The 26170-nt window shown below is 47.4% G+C and overlaps 1 protein-coding gene across 1 annotated transcript in view; it reads left to right on the plus strand.

Annotated features, from left to right (window-relative positions):
* Window positions 1-1408: 1408 nt before the first annotated feature.
* Window positions 1409-26170, plus strand: part of LOC134420873 (olfactory receptor 14J1-like) — a gene marked incomplete at its 5' end in the record, with an annotated part of 44888 nt that continues 20126 nt past the window's right edge. Inside the window, one exon of the mRNA XM_063161283.1 lies at window positions 1409-1870. Within this exon, the coding sequence (XP_063017353.1) occupies window positions 1409-1870 (462 nt within the window). The remainder of the gene's footprint in view (window positions 1871-26170) is intronic.

The following is a 26170-nucleotide window of genomic DNA, read 5'->3' on the forward strand; positions in this document are numbered from 1 at the left end:
TCTCCAGGAAGCAGAGAGCAGATCAGGAAATAAGAGTAAACACACCCCAGCAATATTGTGGCAGGGAGAGTTTAGAGATGCCCACAGGACCCCCTCCAGTGCAGCCCCTCCCTCTGAACAAGCCCCCTCCCTCCTGTGCCCCAGCCAAGCCTCTGCCCTCAGGGCCGGGGCTCCAAGGCGTGCAGCCCTTCCTGTGCAGGCAGAGCTGCAGCAGAGCCGTGGGGCAGCTCTGCAGCCCCGGGCCCAGTTCCCTCTGCAGAGCACAGGGCTGGGAGCAGCTGCCCGGCACTGGGGGCTCTGGCAGGGGGCACAGCTGGCTCAGGGTGACGCTGCCCCCAGTGCCCGGCTCTGGGCAATGCTGTCAGTGCAGCCAGGGAAGGAGCTGCAACTCCCTTCGTCCAATGCCATCATAAGGACACTTGGAAGTCTCTGAGATTTCAGTCCAAGCTGGGAGCTTCAATCCAGAGTGCAAACCTGTCCTAGAGCATCTCTGAGTTGTAAGATTGATGGGGAAAGGCAGAGGTGTTGTGACACTGAAAATGCTGCTGGGTTAATGAAATGAGCAACATGAGTCCTTGCCTACAAATGTGGAGCTGGGCTGTGGTGGATCCATCTCTTCTCAGCAGTACCTGGTGACATTTTAGGGAAAACATGGGAAGAAGATCACTCTCCACCTGAGAAAGGTTAAAGCCCAGAGAAACTCTGTTCAGGTCAGAATGAGAGACCGTCTCCCCTTACTCTCCTCTCATTACTTTGTCTCACAGAACTTGCTCTGTTCTCCCTGAGTGCAGAAACAATGTAGAGGGTTTCTGATATCCAAGAATAACAGGAGACAAATGGGGGGAGCTCAATCAGAAAACCTCAGAACTCTTAAACACAGAAGCCTGTTATTTAATAATTAAAATAATCCATGCGTGTTACAGAGGAGGGTGTACGGGAAATGGCTTTGATTTTGGTTACAAATATCTCCTCTAACACTTCACTGTCCTTTTCTCCATGAAGAGATCCCCATGTGTAGCCACAGCAAACGTCCAACAGCAGCTCCATCAGGCACTTCCTCCTGCTGGCATTGGCCGACACGCGGCAGCTGCAGCTCCTGCACTTCTGCCTCTTGCTGGGCATCTCCCTGGCTGCCCTCCTGGGCAACGGCCTCATCATCAGCGCCGTAGCCTGCGGCCACCACCTGCACACGCCCATGTTCTTCTTCCTGCTCAACCTGGCCCTCAGCGACCTGGGCTCCATCTGCACCACTGTCCCCAAAGCCATGCACAATTCCCTCTGGGACACAAGGACTATCTCCTACACAGGATGTGCTGCTCAGCTCTTTTTCTTTCTGTTCTTCATCTCAGCAGAGTATTTCCTCCTGACCATCATGTGCTATGACCGCTATGTGTCCATCTGCAAACCCCTGCACTACGGGATCCTCCTGGGCAGCAGAGCTTGTGCCCACATGGCAGCAGCTGCCTGGGCCAGTGCCTTTCTCAATGCTCTGCTGCACATGGCCAATACATTTTCCCTGCCTCTGTGCAAGGGCAATGCCCTGGGCCAGTTCTTCTGTGAAATCCCACAGATCCTCAAGCTATCCTGCTGCAAATCCTACCTCAGGGAACTTGGGCTTCTTGTTGTTACTGTCTGTGTAGCCTCAAGCTGCTTTGTGTTCATTGTTTTCTCCTATGTGCAGATCTTCAGGGCTGTGCTGAGGATCCCCTCTGAGCAGGGACGGCACAAAGTCTTTTCCACCTGCCTCCCTCACCTGGCAGTGGTCTCCTTGTTTTTCAGCACTGGCTTTTTTGCCTACCTGAAGCCCTCCTCCATCTCCTCCCCATCCCTGGATCTGGCAGTGTCAGTCCTCTACTCGGTGGTGCCTCCAGCCCTGAACCCCTTCATCTACAGCCTGAGGAACCAGGAGCTCAAGGCTGCAGTGTGGAGACTGATGACTGGATGGTTTCAGAAGCATTAAACTGCTGGCCGTTTTCTGCAAGTCATTGTAATAAAAGTGAACTTTGATAGTTCTTGTTGAGTTTGGAGGTTGGTTAATTCCTTTCATTCCTTTATTTTTTTAATAGGGTTCACAAAGAAATGCCATTGTTTGTGCCATCTTTCGTTTTGTTTCTTTCCACCTTTGCTGTGGCCCCAGACTGTGTCAATGAGGAGCTCTGCCCCTTGGTGGCTTCAAGTGAACTAAAGGGTCTCCCAGAAGAGATCCTCTCATCAGAGACTTTTCACCACAGATCCCACTTCTGTTGCCTTCTCTGGAGCTGCAGCAGCAATGTCTGTGTGCAGAGCTGGGGCAGATCAGGGCTGGCCCAGCAGCTGTGCCCAGCAGCAGAAGCAGCACTTGGTGTTGCCAGTGCTGCTGCCGTGGCCCTGCCCCGCTGCCCTGGTGGCCCTGGTGTTGCTGCAGGGCCTGAGTGCTCTCGGGGCCGGGCACAGCCCTGGGGGTGGCAGTGCCGGGGCTGCAGCAGGGACAGGCCATGGGCACTGCTGGGGCAGCGCTGATGCCTCAGCCCAGGGCCTGGGGGCTCCAGGCTCCTTGCCCAGGCTTTCTCAAGAACACGCCCAGGCCAATGCTCAGCACAGAAAAGACCCGTGGGCAGCCCCAGGCTGGCCGTGGGCAGGCTGGGGGCAAACAGCATGGCTGGGGCTCTGCAAGGGCCCTGGGGCAGACGGGAAGGAGCAGCAGAGCAGGGGCTGATCCATCCCCAGTGCGCTGCACAGCCCAGGGCAGCGTCCCAGAGCGTCCTGATGGAGCTGCCAACAACATCCCCCCTCTGCAGCCCTGGCCTCTCCCCCAGCTCACACAGGTGCCCCATCCTTGCAGGCACAGACACGGCAGCACTGGCTCAGCAGCCCCTGTTTGCATTGCACAGAGCAGGGGGAGCACCCCCATGCTGTTGGTGTGGGGACATGAACCTGAGGGGGCACAAATGCCATCAGCCCCTGGGGCCAGCAAGGGCTGGGGGACACCAGGGAAACCACTCAGCTTTGTCCTGGCCTCTGCAGTCAGCCAGAAAGTTTGTTCCCATCAGCTGGGAGTTTCCTGTGCCACTGCAGACGCTGTTGCTCAGAGCCAGGGCTGCCTGGCAGCCACCCCCAAACTGACCTGAGCATTTCCTTGGCTTAACCTTGGATTTCTTTCCTCGTCCCTGATCCAGATTCCTTCCTATTGCCCTTTGCTGTTCCCTCCCCTGCAAACAGCCCATCCCTGTTGGCCCTTTCCTCTCTGGCCCCACTCCCATTGCAGTTCCTGACTTGGCCCCATGGGAACGTCCCTTGGGCAGCAGGATCATCCTACAAGTGCTGCAGGAATTGTCTGCAGGCTCCTGCAGTGCCTCCTGCTGCTCCCTTGCCAGAGGCATCCCAGGCCAGGGGGGCACATCTGGGCTGCTGTGTCTGGCTCTGGGGCTCCCTGTTCTGGGCAGTGAGGAGGAGCTGCAGAGGCTCTGCAGGACTGACAGGATGGGCTTTGGGGCTGGCAGGAGAAGCTGAGGGACCTGGGCTGCTGGAGCTTCTGAAGAGGAGGCCCAGGGCTCGTCCTGCAACTGCTCCACGGGTGGTTCCAGAGAATCCCAGAATCAGCAAGGGTGGAAAAGACCTTTGAGATCATCAAGTCCAACCTGTGCCCTGACACCACCTTATCTCCCTGAGCCTCCTCTTCTCCCTGATAAACAACCCCAGGTCCCTCAGCCACTCCTCACAGGAGCTGTGTTCCTGACCCCTCCCCAGCCTTGTTGCCCTTCTCTGGACGTGCTCCAGCCCTTCCATGTCCTTCATAAATATGAGGGACCCAGAACTGGACACAGCACTCGAGGTGTGGCCTCACGAGTGCCGAGCACAGGGGAAGAATCCCTGCCCTGCTCCTGCTGGCCACACCATTCCTGAGCCAGGCTAGGAGCCATTGGCCTTCTTGCCCACCTGGGCACTCTGCTGCCTCATGCCCAGCCTGCTGTCCATCAGTCCCTGCAGGTCCCTTTCTGCCTGGCTGCTCTCCAGCCACTCTGTCCCCAGCCTGTAGCACTGCAAGGGTTGTTGTGGCCAAAGTGCAGGACCTGAAACGTCGAGTTGTTAAACCTGACCTTGTTGGATTTGGGCCCTGGATCCAGCCTGTCCAGGGCCCTCTGCAGAGCCCTCCTACCCTCCAGCAGATCCACACTCACACCCAGCTTGGTGTCATCTGCAAATTTGCTGATGCTGGACTCAGTCCCATCATGCAGATCATCAATGCAGATATTGAAATCCACACTGGCTGGCTCTGATCCCTCGACCATCCTGTGGGTGCCCTGTCATGGCACTCAGGGTGATCTGTTCCATAACCTTGCCGGGCACCCAGGTCAGGCTGACAGGCCTGGAGTTCCCCAGATCCTCCTTCCAGCCCTTTTTGGCGATGGGCTCACACTGGCACCTCCAGTCCTCTGGGCCCTCCCTGCTGAGCCAGCTCTGATGGTAAATGATGGGAGAGCAGCCTGGGGAGCTCATCCACAGCTCTCTCATCCCCCTGGGATGGATCCCATCTGCTCCCAGAGACACCTGTGAGCATCTGAGTGGCTCAGCAGGTCCCCAGCTGCTTCCTCCTGGATTACAGGGTGGCTGTTCTGCTCCCTGTGCCCATCCACCAGCTCAGGAGAACACTTTTCTTGAGGACAACTTGACTTATTCTTGAAAACTGAGGCTCAGAAGGTGTTAAGTACCTCAGCCTTTCCCTCATATTTGGTAACCACATCTCCCCTAATAATGAATGGAGATTGTCCTTGTACCTCGTTTTGCCATTAATGTGCTTTTAGAAACATTTTTATTATCCTTAACAGACATGGCCTAGGTAAGTCTTAAGCTTTCAGCTCTCTAATTTTCATTCTGCATGAGCTAACAACATCCTGAAACATATCCTGAAATACCTGCCTCTCTATCTGAAGGTGATGCATGTTCTGTTTTGCCCCAAATTCCTGCTAAAGGCCCATCACATACAGAACGTCACCTGTTGGCTAAAGTACGCCTCAGAGGAGGAAAATACAAGAGTCCATAAATTAAAAGAGGGAAAGCAAGCTAGTAAAGTAAAAGAAGAAGAAGAGGCTGGGAAGGCTAACAAAAACTGGGACCCCCTTGACCACTTACTTCACCCTACCCTTGCAGTACCTCAAATCCTTCCTCCAATTCCTCTTGCTGTGGACCCAGTTCCTCCTCCTCTCCCAGCTGTCATTCCTTTACCACCTCCTAACCCAGTTATACCTCTACCACCTTCCCCTCTACCCTCTCCTTACTCTCTTTACCCTTCACTACTGTTCCCTTACCTCTGCCATCTCATGCACCCCTAATTCACCAGCAGGTTCCGGCTCTGCCTCCCCCAGCACAAACGAGAAGCCAAAAAACATCTCAGAATCTCATGCCCAAGAGTGAAGTTACCCAGTCAGCCTCCACAGCTGATGTTGTAACACCCGGTCCAAAGTGGGTAAAGTGGAAAAATTGTTCCCCCTCAGAGAAGTTCCCATGGGTGGGGTGGCCAGGGAGATTGGATTTGTAAACCCTCCCTTGATTGCGTCCGAAGTTGGAAATTTAAGAAAGAATTGGGAAATTTAGTTGAAGACCCAGTAGGAATAGCAAATCAAATTGATCAATTTTTAGCCCCTAATATTTAGACATGAGGAGATTTGTACATCTTAAACATCCTATTTTCCCCAGAAGAGACTCGAATAATAAGAACTACAGGAATGAAAATTTGTGAGCGAGAAAACCAACCCGGGCCCCAATGTAACAAAAAATGCCTTTAGTGGAGCCTGACTGGGACCCTAATCAAGAAGAGGGGAGTAGGAATATGAGAGATCACAGGTCCCTGATGACCAGAGGGATAAAAGAATCAGTCCCTAGAGGGAGTAATACCAGGTTAGCGTTTGATGGCACCCAGGAAAAAGATGAGACGCCAGCAACATGGCTTAATAGGCTAAAGCAAAATGTCCAGATTTACTCTAATGTTGACCTAGATAGCCCCAAAGGCCAGATCCTTCTCAACATACAAGTTGTAACTAAATCCTGGCCAGATATCAGATGAAAGTTAGAAAGAATAGAGGACTGGCAGGAAAAATTATTAATGAACTGCTGTGAAAAGCCATAAGAGTATATATAAGAAGAGAAGAAGAAAAGACAAAAAATAAAAATTAAAATTATGGCAGCCATAGCCAGAGAAAGTGTGGGAGCCAACAAATACAGGCCAGTAGAACCACTTAGAAGAGACAAATGTTTTATTGGACCAAAAGGGGCTAGGGTTCTACTCAGTGACAAATATTGTTATTACTGTGGAGAGAAAGGACACCTAAAGAGAAACTGTAAGAAAGTCCAATTAGATGAAGCCATAGCCTAGGAGCAAGAAACTCTAGAGTAAATCTTAAGAAGAGACGAGAAATATGCGGAATAGAGGTGTCAAGGGTAGTATGCCCTGGGGAATTTAATGAATCATCGAGAAGAGCCCTTTGTAAATTTTGAATTGGTCTCCAGAATGATGAATTTGAAGTTTTAGTTGATACCGGAGCAGACAAGTCATGTGTGACTAAAATACCAACAGGAATCACAGTCGGTAAAAAGGTAAAAAGGTCTGCAATGTACGAGGGGCCAAAGGAGAACCATTGGAGGCCCAGATTATAGAAGATGTAGAAATTAGAGGAAATTCAAGAGAGCTAAGTTCATTTACATCCCCAAGTTAGGTTGTGATTTATTAGGATATGATTTACAAATCAAATTGGGAATTGGAGTAATGCCAAAAGAAGGAAAAATGGTAGTACAAATAATGGTCTTAACTAAGGGAGACATAGATGAAATGAATCCAAATGTGTGGGTGGGGGAGGGAAAAATTGGTTGTTTGAATATTCCACCAATAGAAGTAGAGCTGCAGAAAGACATGTCCGCCATTTGGGTAAGGCAGTATCCAATTTCCCCAGAGGGAAAGCAAGGACCAGCCCCAGTAACTCACCAGCTATTAAAGGAAGGATTTTAGAACCATGCATGTCTCCACATAATACTCCCATACTAGCAGTGAGAAAAGCTGATGGAAGGTATCTATTACTACAAGATTCAAGAGAAGTTAATAAAAGAACGGTTGCGAGGCACCCGGTAGTACAAAACCTGTACACATGGTTTTAAGCCAAGTACCTAAGGAGCATGCATGGGTCTCTGTCATGGATTTAAAGGATGTCTTCTGGGCATGTCCCCTGGCTGAAGAGTGCTGGAACTGGTTTGCCTTTGAATGGGAGGACATTGAAAAGAAAAGAAAACAGCAACGAAGGTGGACACATCTTCCCTAGGGGTTTAAAGAACCCCCAACCTCTTTGGCAAGCTTTAGAAGAAGTCCTAGAACACTTTAAACCTGAGAATGGGGTAAATATTTTACAATATGTTGATGATTTATTTGTATCGGTGGACAACAAGACAAAGTTAGAAGTTCCAGCGTATTAGCATCTAAATTTCTTAGGGGAAAAAGGCCTAAAAGTATCACAAAAGAAACTGCAATTTGTGGAACAAGAAGTAACATATCTAGGACATATAATCACCCAAGAGTATAACAGGTGAAGCCCCAAGAGAATGTTGGGAATTCTGTCCATCCCTGCCCCAAAGACCAAAAGAGACGTTAGAAAATTATTAAGTTTATTTGGGTATTGCAGATTATGGCTTGATCAGTACACTAAAAGTGTTAAATTTCCATATGGCAAATTGAAAAACTCAGGTCTGTAACCTGGACCTCAAATGACAAGGAACAGCTTCAGAATCTGAAACTTAAATTGTCCTCTGCCCCTGTACTGAGCCTACCAGACCTTAGAAAGATCTTCGACCTATTGGTAAACGTGGAAGAGGGGACAGCTTGTGGAGTCCTTACATGGGATAGGGGAGGATTCAGGAAGCCGGTCGCATCTCTCTCCAAGTTACCAGATCCAGTAGCCAGAGGGTGGCCAGCCTGTGTACAAGTGATAGCAGTAACAGCCACCCCAATAGAAGACACACAGAAACTAAGCTGAAAGGGGAAGATCCGGGTTCATACCCCACATGATGTAAAAGCTGTTTTAAGTCACAAGGCCCCTCAGGGGCTAACCAACTCCCAAATACTAAACCATGAAATAATACTAATAAGTACCAAGGGCCTCGAATTAGCCACTTCAAAATGTTTAAATCCAGCCCAGTTCCTCACAGGAGAGCTGATAACAGACCTGGAGCGTGATTGTTTACAAATGATTGAAATGCAGACTAAAGTGAGAGAAGATTTAGAATATGGGTCCCTCCCATATAGGAGAATTTTATTTACAGATGGATCATCATGAACTGTGGCCAGTAGACAGGTCTCAGGGTATGCAACCGTAGATGGGCAGAACATGCAAGTTGAGGAAATGGGAAAGCTACCCTCAAATTGATCTGCCCAGTGCTGTGAAATCTGTGCCCTGAAGAGAGGGCTAGATTTACTAGAAAAAGATAAAGGAAAAATCTATACCGACTCCCAGTACGCATTCGGAATTGTCCATAAATTTGGAAAAATATGAGAAGAATGGGGGTACCTAAATTCTAAAGGCAAAAATTTAATACATTAGGAGCTAGAAAATTAGTACTAGAGTTCCTAAGGAAACCAATAGATATAGCCAAAGTTCACATAGAAGGACATCAAAAAGGGGACACCCTTGAAATAAAGGGAAATCATTTAGCTGATCAAGTAGTGAAAGAAGTAGCTTTGGAACAGGAAAGTCCAGTTAAAATTCTTAAGATAGAGGGAACACCTAGTAGAGAAAGAAAAGAGGAAAGACCCATCTTTGATGAGAAAGAATTAAGAGAGTTAGAAAAGATGAGAGGACAGCAAAAAGAAAATGGAGAATGGTGGACCCCTGATGGATGGCAAATTTTAAATAAAGGCTCCAGCCCGAAATGTGATGATGGAGTTACACGAGTTGACCCATTGGTGAATACAAGGATTATGTGACCCCTTTCCAAGGGATCAAATGTGCATGGGAGTATGTACCATAGCAAAGGCAGTTACCAAGGGATGTTTAACTTGCCAAAAAATCAATCAGAAATTAATGAGAAGAGTACTGTCTGATCTGGGAAAGAGAGTTGGCCTTGTGGCCGTTCCAAAGCGGGCAGGTAGACATCACAGAAATGTCCCCTGTCCAGGGATACAGACACTTATTAGTGACCGTGGATCACCTCACCCATTGGGTAGAGGCGTTCCTGACCAAAACAGAGACAGCCCCAGCAGCCACAAAAGCAATCCTAGAAAACATCATTCCCCAATATGGGTTGATAAATAATGTTGATTCTGACCGAGGTCCACATTTTGCTGCCAAAGTCTTACAACAAGTTGTTGAAGCCCTGGGAATGAAATGGAGGTTGCACAGCCCATTGGCATCCCCAGAGCTCCAGAAGAGTAGAAAGAATGAATAAAACCATCAAAAACACGTTAACTAAATTAGTTACAGAAACCCAGATGAATTGGCTTAAATGTCTACCCTTAGCACTGTTACAAATTAGAACAAGGCCTCGAACAGGTATAAGAGTCTCACCTTATGAAATGATGTTTGGACTCCCCTTCTTGACAACCCCGTATAGCACGGGAATTTATCCAGAAGGAGAGACAGCCACCCAAAAATAGGTAAAGGCCATAGGAAGGAGATTCAAAGATCTTAGGAAAAAGGGTTATCTCCCTCAAACCTCTCCCTTAGACACTAAGGGACATAACATCAATCCAGGGGACTGGGTGTTAGCAAAATCATGGAACTCTGCACCTTTAACCTCTAAGTTTGAAGGCCCTTTTCAGGTCCTACTCACCACCAATACAGCCATACAGACCCAAGAGAAGGGGTGGACACATATAACCCAGACTAAAGGACCTGTACCACCTCCCACTGAAGAGTCAAAACCAACCACATCCCCTACTAAGTCTTCTAATGAATGGATTGTGACTAATCACTCAGACAATCTAAAGCTAACCCTCCAGAGGAGACCTAAAGACTATTGGAGACTGTCTATAGTCAAAAACTTGTTAAGAACTGTTTAAATAATCAAAACTTGTTAAGAACTGTTAAAAATTTCAGTTAATGTTATTTATATTTTACTTTTGAGTTTGAAAAGTAGATACTTTCCTGTTGCATGTATTATTAGTTAGTGTTTATTAAATAATGAAGAATTTTTAGTTTGCGTTGGAGCCTTTGTTTGTTTCGGCGTATATTATGATTTTGTAGGATTAGACATAAGGTGTATTATGATTTTGTACGATTAGCATAAAATCATACTATTATTTTGTAGGGTTAGGCATAAGAGTAAATACCTTGTTATTTGTTTGGTGTGAGTATTTTATCTATCATTTTGGATACTGAAAATTCTTAAAGTCATCTGACCATTGAGTTCAAAGTTTTTAGGTCATGTTTTTGTGTTAAAAAGTTAAAATACCCCAGTGAACTCCAATCTTAGTGTATAAAGTAATCTCCTATAGAACATCCCTCAGGGCAAAAATAAATTAGTAAAGAAAAATCAAATGTGACGACACTGACAGAATAAAAAACTCTGTACTAAAACCAACGAGCTCTTCTGTAGGAGAAAAGCATAACCAGGAGGCAAGGCTGGGTGAGTCTACAGTCCGCCTAAAAACAGCCACTCCAATCACTGGGTGCAGCTCAGTAGTTGTAGAGTTTAGGGGAATGCCTCATACCAGACTCCTGGGAATGCTCTTACTGATCTTACTGGTTAACATCACGCTGGGAAGTCAGAAGAGCCCATGTGCTAAATGTTACTACCTCCTTTACAGACGGGAAGAAACCAGATCTTTAATACGAGTACATACAAATTTAAACCTAAACTGTGCCAACCTCTCTCTGTTAGCAACCTGTCAAGGGCACGGGAAGACTTATTGGATTTCACAAAATATAGAATGACTGCAATGACTGCTTGGGAAGCGTCATATAGGAGATGCTTGGCTTTGCTTTGAACCTAAGTCCAATTAAAAGGCAAAGCAAACTTAATAAAAGAGAAAGAAGTAACAACATCAGTAGATGAGAAAGAAGACCTAGAAACATCTCGTGGGAAAAACTTGTTCACAGATTTAGTGGGAAAGATCAGTAAAGAGTTACATTTAACTAATTGCTGGATCTGTGGAAATACACAAATGGCCGAAGTCTGGCCTTGGGAAGGGATCAGCTTAAGACCAATAGATATCCTAAAATAGACACAAACAAGACAAAAAGTACCAGCTATTGGACATATAGGAACAGAATGGTGGGAATGAAAGTCTAAAATAATTGGAGAAGAGTAGTGTATATCTAGGAAAGGGAAAATGCATAAAATGTATAAATTTATAAAACCCCAGTAGGAGAAATATCCTGTAAGAGATATTTAGAAATAAAACATCCATTAGCTGGGGAGGTCCCTAGAGAACCCAATAAATACCTGAAGTATTATTTATTCTTTATATATTGGATAAATAAATATTATTTATTAAATAACAAACAATACCATTTTAATTTATTAATTTTAAACTTATTAAATAATGAATAATATTTTAATTTATTAGAATATTATTTATTAAATAATAGGAAGTAATATTAATTTATTAAAAGAGTATTTTAATATTATTAAATCATTCATTAAATATTATTATATATTAATGTTATATATAATATTAATATTATATTATATTATATTATATTATATTATATTATATTATATTATATTATATTATATTATATTATATTATATTATATTATATTATATTACATTATATTATATTATATTAATATATATTATTATATATAATATTATTGATTAATATATATTATATATCATATATTATTATTATAATATATATATTATATATTATATTAAATATAAAATAATATATCATATATATACTAAAATATATATTATAATTATATATCATATATTATGTATTATATATGATATATTATATATAAAAATATTAATTATATGTAATATATATAATTATATATATAATATAATATAATATATATAAAATTAATATTATTATATTAATTGTATATTAGTTATATATAAGTTATATATAATGTATTTAATAATCAATATAGAATCTATTATATATATTATAATATAATATAATATAATATAATATAGTATAATATAATATAGTATAATATAATATATATATAATATAATATAATATAATATAATATAATATAATATAATATAATATAATATAATATAATATAATATAATATAATATAATATAATATAATATAATATAATATAATATAATATAATATAATACATATTATATATATAAGCTATGTTATATATTAATATAATAGTAGTAATAATAATAATAATAATAATAATAATAATAATAATAATAATAATAATAATAGTAATAAATACATTTAACACTGAAAATCCATTGAGAAGAAAGAAACAGGGTGTATCTACCGAGAAGGATCTAAACTCCATGAGTGTACTGGAAAAGGAATTAATGAAGGAATAAATAAAGTAATAAATAAAGAAATAAATAAAGGAATAAAAGGAATAGACCCATTCTGGGGAGTGAGAGAAATATCCAAGTACTGGGAATTTCCAATGACTCTCAGTGATGCTTCCTGGAAAGCTCCAGAAAACCTGGTTTGGATATGTGGGAATGTGGCTTACACTGAATTACCCGGGGAGTGGAGCAGCACTTGCACTATCGGAATTATTACACCGTCATTTTTCTTACTCCCAAAAGAGTCTGGATTGAACCAAGGGGTCCCAGTATGTGATTATTTCAACAAATCTAGCTGACCAATAAGAAACTTAATTGAATTTGGAGGAACACAGACACGGAAAAACACAGTATGGAACACCCAGGAAATAATTTGCACTCATGGATCGGCGACCCGGGCTCAAGATGGGTCCTGGGGACACCGGAGCCCAATTTATACGGGGTTAAATCGGATTCTGAGATTACAGGCAGTACTCGAGATGGTATCGAACCAAGCCTCTCTAGCTTTAGACCACATAAATGACCAACTATCCCAAGACTAGAACTGTAGTGTATCAAATCACACTAGCAGTAGATTATTTACTAGCCCATGAAGGAAGTACATGTGGAAAATTTAACTCCTCTGAGTGCTGATTAGAAATGGATGACTGCAGAAGTCATTAGAAATATCTCAAAGGAAATCTGGAAGTTAGCTTATGTTGGAAAACAAGAGTGGACCCCTACATTTGATACCAGCTGGTGGGACAATTTCTGGTCATTAAAAGGAAACTGGTGGGGAAAAAAAACCTTTTTCATCTTATGTGAAATTGCTGGTTTGATCCTCCTACCTTGCATGCTCCCCTGTATAATCCGAGTTGTAGCATCTGCTGTACAAGCAAGTGTAATGACACCAAAGGAGCTTAATAAAAAAGAAGTAAAAGTAATCATGAAGATGAATGATCAAGAACGTGAAGATGCCAAGCAAATTTACAACCAATATTAAAAATTGTACTTTCAAGAAGAAGTAATTGCTAAATGATGCAGGCTTGACCCCAACTGAACAATTAGAGGGGGAAATTGTAGAGAATCAATTGTTAAAGGAGTTGATATAAAGTTCATTGTTAAAGGAGTTAATATAAAGTTCCAATGTTAATTATAGATTGTTTGTTGAATGTTGAATAGTTATGTCAAGTTCCAATGCCAGTTAAAGGATTTATAATTACTTAAATCCCCTCACTGTCAGGTGTTCCCCCCACTGCTCCCGTCAGCATTCAGAAACACATAATCATGAGAATGATTCTGTGCAGGTGCTTTTATTGAAGAGCTCTGGGTGTCAGGGGTACAAACCCAAATCTGTCTCCGACATGCATTTGGGAAAAACATGTTTTTATAGTCAATCCTTATATAACTTTCATGTTTATTATTAAACTTATATTGTTCTATTGTATACATAGATTTCATCCAAGCATGGGCTCCTCGTGACCCCCCCCCTCAAACATCTAACATAGTTTCTCAGGATTATTCTTATGAGTATACAATAATTGTATTTAATTACTAAACAATCATCACATCTAACAATTATATCTTTTATCATATACTGCTTATGCAGGTGCAATTTCACATGATCTGGCAAACACAAAGCCTAACATTACCAGAGTCTATTTTTAACATTTTTCTACAGCCCCACTATGTCTAGCTTCTTTCTAATTCCCCGAATTTTAAGATATTAGAATCTTTTACTATCATTCCCACTCCCATCTAAGATGTTGAACCACCCAACACCATAAAGAAGAGGACTGTGTCAGATAATAACCAAATATGAAAATGCCATTAGGCATAACAGAAAAGAATGACCTAATGAAAACCCCTAGAACAACAAGCCACCATGCAAATGAAGAATTAAAATAACACTTCTAAACAGAGAAAACATAACACAACATCAGGACCGTGGTCAGAGCTTTTGCCTTCGTCACACTAACCAGAGCAGGCCAAGAGCAGCACAGGGACCATGGACCTGAAACCAACAGCGCCTACCCAGAGACTCTTGAAAGGAGAGAAAACCCAGCCAAGCCAGGCCTTGCTCAGCATTGCAGTTCCCTGCTCAGAGCCTTGGGCTCCCTGCAATCCTGGCCTCAAGGATCTGCTCTCACCAGGCCCTGGGCAGCCTTTGGCACTCCCTGCCCTCACTGGGGCCCAGCCATGCTCCAAGGCACTTGGAGTTTTGCTGCTGACTCCTTGAGCAGCTTCTCCATCCTTCTCTGTGTGCCTGAGGCTCCTGGAGCCAGCCCCAAATCCAGCGTGGGGCTGATTAAAATACAGAAAGCCCTCAGGAGCTCTTTGTCTCCCTTCCACTGTTTTTGAGTCTCCAGGGCTCGTGCAGTGATTGGAGTCGGTTTGGAGTTCTCTTCAGGAGGGAGATTCCAAAGTGCACATCAGGATTTTTCTTTTCAGTCAACGGAATATTTTTTTTTTGTTTTCATTTCAGAGAAGAAGGGACAGAAGCATTTCCCAGGTGATCTTGATGCTGAATGTCTCCTTAGGAGGTGTGGGCAGGGAGAAGAATGAGCCCCTTGCAGGCTGAGCCTGTTTGGACAAGCTGCTCCTCACCCCCAACCTCACTATGTCTGACATGGCCCACTGGGGACTGACATCTCAAAACACATAAAAAAATGAAAGTATTTTTCTTTATAAAAAAATTTAATTAATAAATAAAGCTATAAACATAATATTCTAATTTATAATAATATTTTTATTATTTTTATTACATTAGTTTTATATTTTTCTTTAAAAATCTATACGTCTTTTAGCAATAAAAAAATTGTCTCTCATGCTAAGAATTCCTTTAATTAATGAATTAATTTAATTAATTAAAACCACAATTCTCTTCATTAATTAATTATTATTTCTTGGCGACTTATTTCTTCCTCTTTATGGTAATTAGTTATATTTGTCGTCTTTTTATCATCTTTTTTTATCATCTTTTTCATCATCTTTTTCTCACACAGGGTCAAGGGGCAGCACTTTGGGGTCCCTGGAGACATTTCTGGGGCACATTTGGGGCAGTTTTGTGTCTGGAGAGGGAATTGAGAGAGAACTTGAGGGTCTGGAGGACACTTGGGGAAGCCGGGTGGGCACTTGGAGGGGCCCTCAGGGATCCCGAGGGACAGTTCGGGGTCCGGGGCAGCACTTGGGGGTACAGGGGGGCCCTTGGAGGTCAGGGAGGGGAATTTGGGGCCCTTCGGGTCCGGGCGGGCCCTTGGGGGAAGCGCTGACGGGGTTCTCTGGGGCGCGGGGGTTGATGGAAGTTGTAGGCGCAGGTATCATACGATTTAATAGGGCCGCGGAGCATCACGGGAATTCGAGGCGGAATTGCAATGGCTCTCGGTAGGGCGCGGGGCATGACGGGAGATGAAGTCCCGGCTGAAATAGCGCCGGACGGGCGCCGCGGAGCATGTTGGGAGCTGAAGTCCCGGAAGTGGCTCGATCACGATGTTTGGGGGTCCGGGACGGCTGTTAGGGGACACTTTTGCGTCCGAGCCGCGACTTGAAACACTCACGGGAACTTACGGGGAGCTCTAACCGGACTCTTTAGGGCGCGGGGCACGGCAGAAGTTTTAGGCGCGGGACTGTTCTGAGGGGCTCTGGGGCCGCATGGGATGAGAGGAGATGAATTTTTACAAGTGACTGTACCGAGCATCTGTGGTGTCAGGAGGACTCAGGAGGTTCGGGGCGCTTTCGGGGCTCCCGAATGGGCGGTGAGGGGGCACTGAGGGATCGTGGAGGGTCTGGGGAACACTGATGGGACAGATGGAGGCGATCCTGGGGGTACTGTGGAGCGCGGGGCATGACGGGCGTTGTAGTCCCGGCTCCAATGGGGCTTATGGTGGCCGCGGGGTGTGATGGGAGTTGTATGCAAGGAGAAAATATGGTGCCTTTTTAGGCACGGCCCCTAGGCCCGGATTCCTAGTGATGATTGGCTGCGAACGGTGATGGGTGGGAGCCTCGGCAAATGGGATGTGGCGGAGGCGGGAACAGCCAAATCACCCTCCTACAGTCCTTCCAGGGACAGTCCAGTCCATTCCCAGTACAGACCAGTATAACCCCACTAAAGCCCATTTCATTCTAAGTAGAACCCAGTTCAACCCCAGTGGCCCTCCAGTCCCTCCCAGTGCAGCCCTGTTGGTCCCAATACACCTGAGTTCATTCCCAGTCGTTCCCAGTTCCTCCCAATGTGATCCATATGATGCCCCAGTGTCCCCAGTTTTCTCCGTAATGCCACCAGTGTCCTCAGGTTGTCCCAGTCCTCCCCAGTGACACTCCCAGTATGTCCCAGTGTCTCCCACAGCGTTCCCAGTATGTCCCAGTCCTCCCCAGTGTCACTTCCAGTATGTCCCAGTGTCACCCATAGCGTTCCCAGTACGTCCCAGTATGCCCCAGTGTCACTCCCAGTATGTCCCAGTGTCTCCCACAGCGTTTCCAGTGTTCCCCAGTATGTCCCAGTCCTCCCCAGTGTTTCCAAGGACAGTTTCATTTCTCTCGGTGGCAGCCATGGCAGCCAAACCCAGCAGTGGGGTCAGTGCAGTGCCCATGGCCACAGCCCCTTGCAGGGGCCCAGTGCAGCTTGGGCTGATGATCCACCCTCACAGCTGGCCCAGGGCAGCTCTGCAGGGCCTTTGGTGGCACCTGGGGCTGGCACACACCTGAGCAGTGTGTCTGTTTGCACTGGGGAAACTCAGCAGTTTGAGACTGCTGCAAAAAGTACAAAAAGTGAAAACCCCTCTTAGGCTGAGTGCAGCCAGCTCTGCAAGCACAGCAGGGCCCAGGGCAGTGAGGACAGACAGGATGGGCCTGGGCAATGTGGAGCAAGGTTGTCCACACTGGGTCAGAGCTCCAGGCACAGCTTCTGTGGGCAGGCCAGAGCTGCTGAGGAGAGACCCTGGGTCAATATCAATCACAGAATGCTGCAATCACCTCTGCTCTGAAGAGAAATTTAATCAAAGACACCCTTTAAAATAGGAATGTATATTTTATTACTGCTCTTTGAAATCTTTCTCTGTAACTGGACTAGGAAAACTTTAATGACCCTCTCAGGCTTTGGTGTTGTTTACATCAGACTCAGTCCTTGAGAGTGTCTTCAAATAACTTCTCAATAACATAGTGTTAAATTTAAACTCCAAATTTTCTTGGAGTTTTAATGGGTCCCACTGAGGGACACCACTGGGAAAGGTGTCCCTCCACCACTGGTCTCTCCCAGGGAGACCAGAACACTGGAGGCAGTGATGGCAGCTGGGGACAAACAAGGCAAAGGTGTCTCTGGTGCTGAGCAAAGCTCAGATGTGTTTCAGGAATGCAAAGGGCCAAGGCCTGAGCCCCAGCCCCTGGCCAGGCAGATCCTGTCCCTCCCTCCTTGCTCAGGGCTCTTCCCGAGATGGGCACTGGCATGTGGGGATGTGCAATGGCAAGGGCAGGAGCATGGGGCGGCCCCTGCCAGGCTGCTGAGCAGGGACAAGGAGGCAATGAGGCCCCAGCCCTGCAAGGGTCACTTGTCTCCTGCTCCTGCCTCAGGCCCAGGCCCAGCAGCCATGGCCAAAGTGCTGCCCAAGTTGGCTCTGGCAGGGCTGTCTTGCAGCTGCTGCCCTTCCCTGTGCCCTGTGCAGCCCAGGCTGTCCCACGGTGTCCCTGCCCTGCGCCTCTGTCCCTGCAGGCTGTCGGCATCCCCCGGCTGCCCCACCTGGCTGGGCCCTTCCTTTGCTGACAGCTCTGCCTCCTGCCTGCCTCTGCCTGCCCACACAAAGCCTGGGGCTGATACCAAAAGGGTTTATTCCATGTTTACCCTGCCTGTGAACTTTCAGCACAGGAACAAGGCATGCAGGGGCTGCTTTCCCAGCAGGAATGGGTGGAAGAGAAGATGAAGACATCTGGCTCAAGGGTGCAGGGATAGAGAAAACAAGGAATGAAACTGGGAACTTGGGTTGGGTTTTATGGAAATGGGTAAATTGTAATTCATATTTAGTGACTGTATATAAGCAACACACTGGTAGAATTACATGTCCATGTGAGGTTGGGAGTTATCCCTCACCAGAGCTCTGGCTTGAATAAATGACACCCTCTGAAATGGCAAATTCATGTACAGGCACAAAGCAGCTCTGTGCTCAGTGGAGTGGAGACTGAGGACAGCAGAGGAGACCTGGGAGGGAATGAAGGGAGGTTTCAGAGATGGTGGATCCTTTTGGCACAATGGAGAACAGCCAGAGAAAAAAAGAATAAATGCAAAAGGCAGATAGGGAAAACAGACAGGACCCAAACAGGAAGGAATTTCCCTGCCAGGGCAGGGCTGTAGTGCAGCATGTCCCCCAGCAGGAGCCTTTGTGTGGGCAGGCAGAGGCAGGCAGTCGTGTCCCTCAGTGGGACCCATTAAAACTCCAAGAAAATTTGGAGTTTAAATTTAACTCTATGTTATTGAGAAGTTATTTGAAGACACACTCAAGGACTGAGTCTGATGTAAACAACAGCAAAGCCCTGAGAGGGTCATTAAAGTTTTCCTAGTCCAGTTATGGAAAAGATTTCAAAGAGCAGTAATAAAATATACATTCCTATTTTAAAGGGTGTCTTTGATTAAATTTCTCTTCAGAGCAGAGGTGACTGCAGCATTCTGTGATTGATATTGACCCAGGGTCTCTCCTCAGCAGCTCTGGCCTGCTCACAGAAGCTGTGCCTGGAGCTCTGACCCAGTGTGGACAACCTTGCTCCACATTGCCCAGGCCCATCCTGTCTGTCCTCACTGCCCTGGGCCCTGCTGTGCCTGCAGAGTTGGCTGCACTCAGCCTCAGAGGGGTTTTCCCTTTTTGTACTTTTTGCAGCAATCTGAATCTCCTGAGTTTCCCACTGCAAACAGACACACTGCTCAGGTGTGTGCCAGCCCCAGATGCCACCAAAGGCCCTGCAGAGCTGCCCTGGGCCAGCTGTGAGGGTGGATCATCAGCCCAAGCTGCACTGGGCCCCTGCAAGGGGCTGTGGCCATGGGCACTGCACTGACCCGACTGCTGGGTTTGGCTGCCACGGCCACCGAGAGAAATGAAACTGTCCTTGGAAACACTGGGGAGGACTGGGACATACTGGGGAACACTGGGAACGCTGTGGGAGACACTGGGACCTACTGGGAGTGACAGTGGGGAGGACTGGGACATACTGGGAACACTGGGAACGCTGTGGGAGACACTGGGACATACTGGGAGTGACAGTGGGGAGGACTGGGACATACTGGGGACACTGGGAACGCTGTGGGAGACACTGGGACATACTGGGAGTGACACTGGGGAGGACTGGGACATACTGAAGACACTGGGGGCATTGCAAAGAAAACTGGGGACACTGGGGCATCACGTGGATCACATTGGGATGAACTGGGAGGGCCTGGGAATAAACTCAGCTGTATTGGGACGGACAGGGCTGCACTGGGAGGGATTGGAGGGGCACTGGGCTCGTACGGGGTTCTACTTGGGATAAACAGGGCTGTACTGGGATTGTACTGGTCTGTACTGGGGATGAACTGGGCTGTACTGGGATTGTACTGGTCTATACTGCGGATGAACTGGGCTGTGCTGGGCGGGACTGGATAAGTTGAATGGGCTGTTCCCGCCTCCACCCCATCCCATTTGCCGGGACTCCCGCCCATCACCGCGAGCAGCCAATCAGCGCCAGAGATCAGAGACTCGGGGACGGTGCCTAGGGTAGCCACAACTCCCGTCATGCCCCGCGGCCCGATTGAGCCCCATTGGAGCCAGGACTACAACGCCCGTCATGCCTCGCGCTCCATAGAACCCCGGGATCCGCAACCCCTCTGTCCCTTAAGTGTCCTCCAGACCCTCCAGGATCCCTCAGTGCCCCCTCAGCGCCCATTTGGGACCCCCCAAAAGCGTCCCGGACCCCCTGAGTGCTCCCAACCCCACAGATGCCCGGTACAGCCGCTTCTGGGAATTCATCTCCTCTCCTCCACCGTGGCCCCAGTGCCCCTCAGAACATAGTCCCGTGCCTAAAACTCCTGCCGTGCCCCGCGCCCTAAAGAGCCTGGTTACAGCTTCCCGACCTCCCCGCAAGTTCTCCCAAACCGTTTACGTTCCCTCAAGGATGTCAAGTTGCGGCTCGGATGCAGAAGTTTCCCCCAAGTGCCTTCCCGCACCCTCAAGCGTTGCATTTGAGCCACTGACGGAACTACGGCTCCCATCAAACTCTGCGGCGCATGTCCAGCGCTGTTCCAGCCAGGACTTCATCTCCCGTCATACCCCGCGCCCCACTGAGAGCCATTGCAGCTGCGCCTCGAACTCCCATGATGCCCTGCGGCTCCGTTTAACCGTATTAGACCCACGCCTACAACTCCCATCACCCCCCGTGCCCCAGAGTGCCCCACCAGAGCCCCTCAAGGGCCCGCCTGGACACCAAAGGGCCCCAGATTCCCCTCCCTGACCTCCAAGGGCCCCCCTGCACCACCCAAGTGCTGCCCCGGACCCCGACCTATCCCTCGGAATCCCTGCGTGCCCCTCCAAGTGCCCACCCGGCTCCCCCAAGTGTCCTCCAGACCCTCAAGTTCTCTCTGAATTCCTTCCCCAGACCCTGAACTGCCCCAAATGTACCCCAGAAATGTCTCCAGGGACCGCAAAGTACCTCCCTTGAGCCTTTCTGAGAAAAAGATGATAAAAAAGATGACAAAAAGACTCAAATATTCCTAGTTACCATAAAGAGGGATAAAAAATAGCCAATGGTGATTAACGAATGAATGAAGGCAATTGTATTACTTAGAACCAATCATCAAAATTGTTTTGGTTCCTAAGAATGTATTGGTTTTTTAATATAAAGTAAATAAATCGGGCAGGAGATCTATCTCCTTTTTAATATCTTTTTTAAAAATCAGCTCAGGTGGGGTGATCCGATGGGTCTCACTCTGCCACTGCCCCCAGGAGTGGCACAGAGGGGGAGGAAGAGTCCAGTTTGTCCACTGGTCTGCCAGCAGGACTGGGGGTTCCTTCCTCACCAGAGCACCAGGTGATTCCCAGTATTTTGGTTTGACATTCGAGGTCCTCTTTGCAGCCAACATGTTTTTTGGTTAGGGTGAGTGGTAAAAAGGGTCTTAGCGGACACTGGATTCTGTTCTTACCATCTAGACGTCACTTTGATCCCTCAATTCCATGTTGGTTTGTTGTTTTTAGGGGTTTTTGGCTGGATTGGTAAAGGGCTTCCTCATTTGCATGCCAACCCCAATGTCATTTGCATGCCAATCAAATGATTGTCCCATCCTTGGTTGTCCCCTCCACTGTCCCATGTGCCATCCTCCAGGAAACAGCAGGGTGCCACTCGACAAAAAGGGAATTCCCAAACATCAACAACAGGTAGTTAATGAAAAACTATTAACAACAGGTGATTACAACAAACAGTTAGAACTCCACCCTGGCAGCAACTGGCCCAACCTGTGAACTCTGCAACCTTTTAATAAAATGGGCACCTTTACTACTCATAACAGTATGACATCACAGAGAGGGTTTTGTGACATCACTGAGGGAGTTGTGACATCATAAAGCTTCTGTGACATCATAGAGTAGGGTGTGTGGCCATAGAGGAGATCCTGCCATCATAAAGGGTGTATAACATCATAGAGCAGGCTGTGACATCGCAGAGCAGATTCTGACATCACATTGTGGCTTTCTGACATCACAGAGTCTTTTGTGACATCACAGTGCAACTGCATGACATTCCAGGCTGACATCAGAGAGGTGGCTCTGTGACATCACAAGGGTGCTCTGTGACATGCTAGAGTGGGCTGTGACATTACAGGGGCTGTGTAACATCACAGTAGGTTGTGTGAGATTACAGGGTCAGTGTGACATCACAGGAGCTGTGTGAGGTCACTGGGGAGGTCACTCTGCCTCGCCCCCCTCACAGCTCCCCACAGAGCAGTCCAACCCTGCTCGTGCACAGCAGGGTCCCCTGTCCCCCCAGGTCCCCCCGCCTCTGGCACTGCAGCCTCCCCCAGAGGATGTTCCACGAGATCGACCCCAGAGCCTGACACGGGGATGGGGGTCGGGGCCCTGGGGGTGGCACAGGGGGACAGGGACCCCCTGGCAGCATCCCTGTGTCCCCCAGGGCCAGAGCCTGGGCCAGGGCTCCTTCACCCTGGTACCAAGGAGGGCTTGAGAGCTCTGAAAAAATCCCCAGCAAGGGATCAACAAAAACCAGGTTTAATATTAAGGGACAGCAGTACAAAGTTCCTTGGCAAGAGTAACTCTGCTCCTGACAGTGTTTGCAGGGCCCGAAGAGAGGGGCTTCAGTCCCAGCAATGGCTCATCCTGGCCACACTTGGCATCAACAGCTTTCTTTGCCAGTGTGAGAACAGGGATGTTGTGCCACTGAGGGAACAAAACAGTTCCCAGGGCTGCTCCTAGAGAAACCAGGAGCTTGTTGGGCAGCAGCAGTGCCTGGAGCAGACAGTGTTTGTGATGAGCTGCAGAGGAGCTGAGCCCAGGGGCTGCTGGCCAAGGCCAAGGCCCAAGGAGCATTTCTCAGCTGGCAGGGCAGCCTGAGAAGGGGAGGGGGGAATGCAGCAGCACAGGGCCCATGGAACCAAGGGACCATTGTGACACTGTGGGGCCCTGTGAGACCAAGGGAGCATTGTGACACTGTGGGGCCCTGTGAGACCAAGGGAGCATTGTGACACTGTGGGGCCTCATGGAATCATGGAGAGCACTGTGACATTGCTGGTCTTCATGGAACAAAGGGGGCTGTACTGACACTGTGTGGCTCTATGGAATGTAGGGATCATTGTGTCGCTGTGAGGCCCCAGCAAACCCAGGGTCCATTTGTGACACCACGAGGCCTCATGGAACGGTAGAGACCATTATGACACTTTGGGGTGTGATGGAACCAAGGGGCCATTGTGACGCTGCAAGACTCCGTGGAGCCGAAGGTCAATTGTGACATTGCAAGGCCTCATGGAACAATGGAGACACTATTAAGTGACTTTACATCCTCATGGACCTAAGGGTCCATGTGGGGCACTGTGACACTGTGGGGCACCATGGCACCAAGGAGACCATTGCTACACTGAGGAGACTCATGGGATCATGGAGACCATTGTGACACTATGAATCCCCATGGAATAAGCACAGAATTGTGATACTGTGAGGCCTTGTGGAACCAGTGAGACCATTGTGACCCTGGGGGTCCGCACAGTACCAAAAGCAACATTGTGATACTCTGGGGCCTAGTGAAACCAAGAGACCTTTGTGAAACTGCAGGCCTGCATGGAACCAAAGGGCCATTGTGACATTGCAGGGCCTGATGTCATCAATGGTCCATTGTGAGACTGTGGAGCCAAAGGAGATCAGTGTAACACTGCAAACCTCCAGGGTCCAAAGGTCCATTGTGACATTGCAGGCCTAATGTAACAGAGGAGTTGCATGACATTGTGGGGCCTGGGGCACAACAGAGACCATTGTGACACTGCAAGGCCTCATGGAACCAAGGTGTCATTGTGACACTATAGGGCACCATAAAACTAAGGGAATGTGGAACAGGTCTGGCTGGTTTGGCCTCCTGGGCCCCCTTACTGGTCCATCTGACCATGGCATGTTGAGGGTAACTTCTCATCTGCTGCTGAAACACTGGGTCTCTGTGCTTTCCTTCCTATGGAAAAGATCTGTCCTTGTCCTCCAGGCACCCATGGCCAGAATTGGGATTTCACCTCCAACATTGCCTTTTGTGAGAGACCGGAGGAGATTGTTGGCTCAAAACATTTCATGTGTGGGGGATGAAAAGGCAGGTCCAGCCCTGCCCTGCCCTAGAACCCCAATTCCCCCAGAGCCTCTATCCCAGCCCAACAGTGTCTGCCGGTCCCTGACACAGCACAGGCAATGCTCCACAGCCACCTCTGGAGCCTCAGCCCAGCTCCTGAGGGACCAAATGAGCCCAAGGCCCAGCTGGGGGAAGGGCCCCGGAAGAACAAGGGGTATTTAAGGCTGACAACAAGGCAAGCACACATCTTGACCCTACCTCCTCTTGGAATTTCCACCTGAAATGTGCTGGAATCCAGGAGTTGGTACCTCTGTTTGTGCTCCTCTGTATCCTTTTTGCCTTTCTCTCTTTCTGTCCTTTCCTTCTGTTTCTGTCCTTGTGAAAATTTGATTATTGTAAAATTCAAGTAGCTTAGAGATTGTGAAGTTGAATGGGCCAAGTCAGTGCTTTAAGAAGTGTTCTGTGTTGATTGAATGTCGTATTAAACCTGTTGCTAAAATTTCTCCAATTATCAAAAGTTGCCAGTAAAGGCTGTTTGGTTGTTTGGAGATCCTGAGAATCTCTTGTAGGTATATCTCCAGTGCATCCAACTCAAAGGACACAAACAATTGTAATTCCTTTTAAATATCTAATTTAGATAATTTTTTGGGGTATGGGAGTCAGGGCTTTTCTGTCCTGGATGGCACAGCCCAGGCAGGGCTTTCCCAGCCACATTCCACACTCCATTTCCCAGCTGGAGCCGCTGCTGCCTCTGAGTTGTGCTGCCCCAGCCCCAGGGACGCTCTCCTTGTCTGCCCATTCCCCCACGGTCTCTGGGCAGGGATGGCCTCAGTGGGGGCTGCTGACATCCTCAGCACCTTGGAGGCTGCTGCTGAATTTTCCTGCTGCAGAGGCTTGTTCAGCCTTCAGCTCTTGAGTGCAGGAATTCAGTGTCCCAGGGCTCATTAACATTCAGAACATATTAACAAGCCAAGCCTCTGGGAATAATTTGATTTTAATTTTCAAATCTTTTGTGGTTAATTAGATGAATTCCAGTGGTGTATTCAAGTTGAATAGATTTTATTTAAAGAGACAGTGAGAAAAGATTTCTTAGGTCCAATTTAGGTTTCTTCTCCCGGTTCATTTATTGATACGTGCGATCTCCAGCTGACACTGAATCCAAGTACCTACTCCTGTAGTTTGAATTGATATGAAAATCAAGACCCTTCATGGCTGACAATCAATCAGACTCTGTCCCTACCCCCACCCCACCATTTCCCCCATCCAAGCCCTGGCACTCAGAGCAGCCTTGTGCAAATCTGAGCTCCCTCCAGCCCAGGCTGCACCTGCAGCTTTCAGCTCCTTGGCTCCAACTCCCACCTGCTTTCCTTGGAGAAGGAGCTGCCCGAGACACAGAGGGATGTTCATTTATTGCCAGCCAACAAAGCCAAGGGAAGGAACAGCTTCATCATATTCCAAAATCATTCCTCTGCAAGGTAATAAATCCACTTTGCACAGCAGACAGTCTCAGAGCAATGGAAAACACCTTCTGTGCCCAGCACAGATCCCAACAGATTCTCCCGTGTAAACCCTCCCTGCCGCAATTCTGCCCAGATTTGCTCTTTGCACACACGAGTCACACACTGAAGTCAGGAGCTCCCTCCATACCCAGAGGGAGGAAAAGAGAGAAAGGAGATGAAGAGCTCCCCTGCACAGAGCCAAGGTCCAAGTGCCCCTGCAGTGGGAGCCACAACTCATCAGGTTTGTGTCCTTTGGTCTCAGGGCCTGGTGATACTCAGAGACACAGAAAGGTTTTTGCCAAAAAACAGAAGTTGAACATTTGAACAGTTTAATAACCATCACAGCTCTTCCCTCGGGTCTCTGGGATGTCCCAGCACCATCTGACATGTCCACCATTGCCCATGGATTGTCGTATAGCAAGAGTTTTGGACAAAGACATAAGAAATGGTA

Source organism: Melospiza melodia, chromosome 7 (genome assembly GCF_035770615.1).
Source record: "Melospiza melodia melodia isolate bMelMel2 chromosome 7, bMelMel2.pri, whole genome shotgun sequence".
Classification (NCBI taxonomy): Eukaryota; Metazoa; Chordata; class Aves; order Passeriformes; family Passerellidae; genus Melospiza; species Melospiza melodia.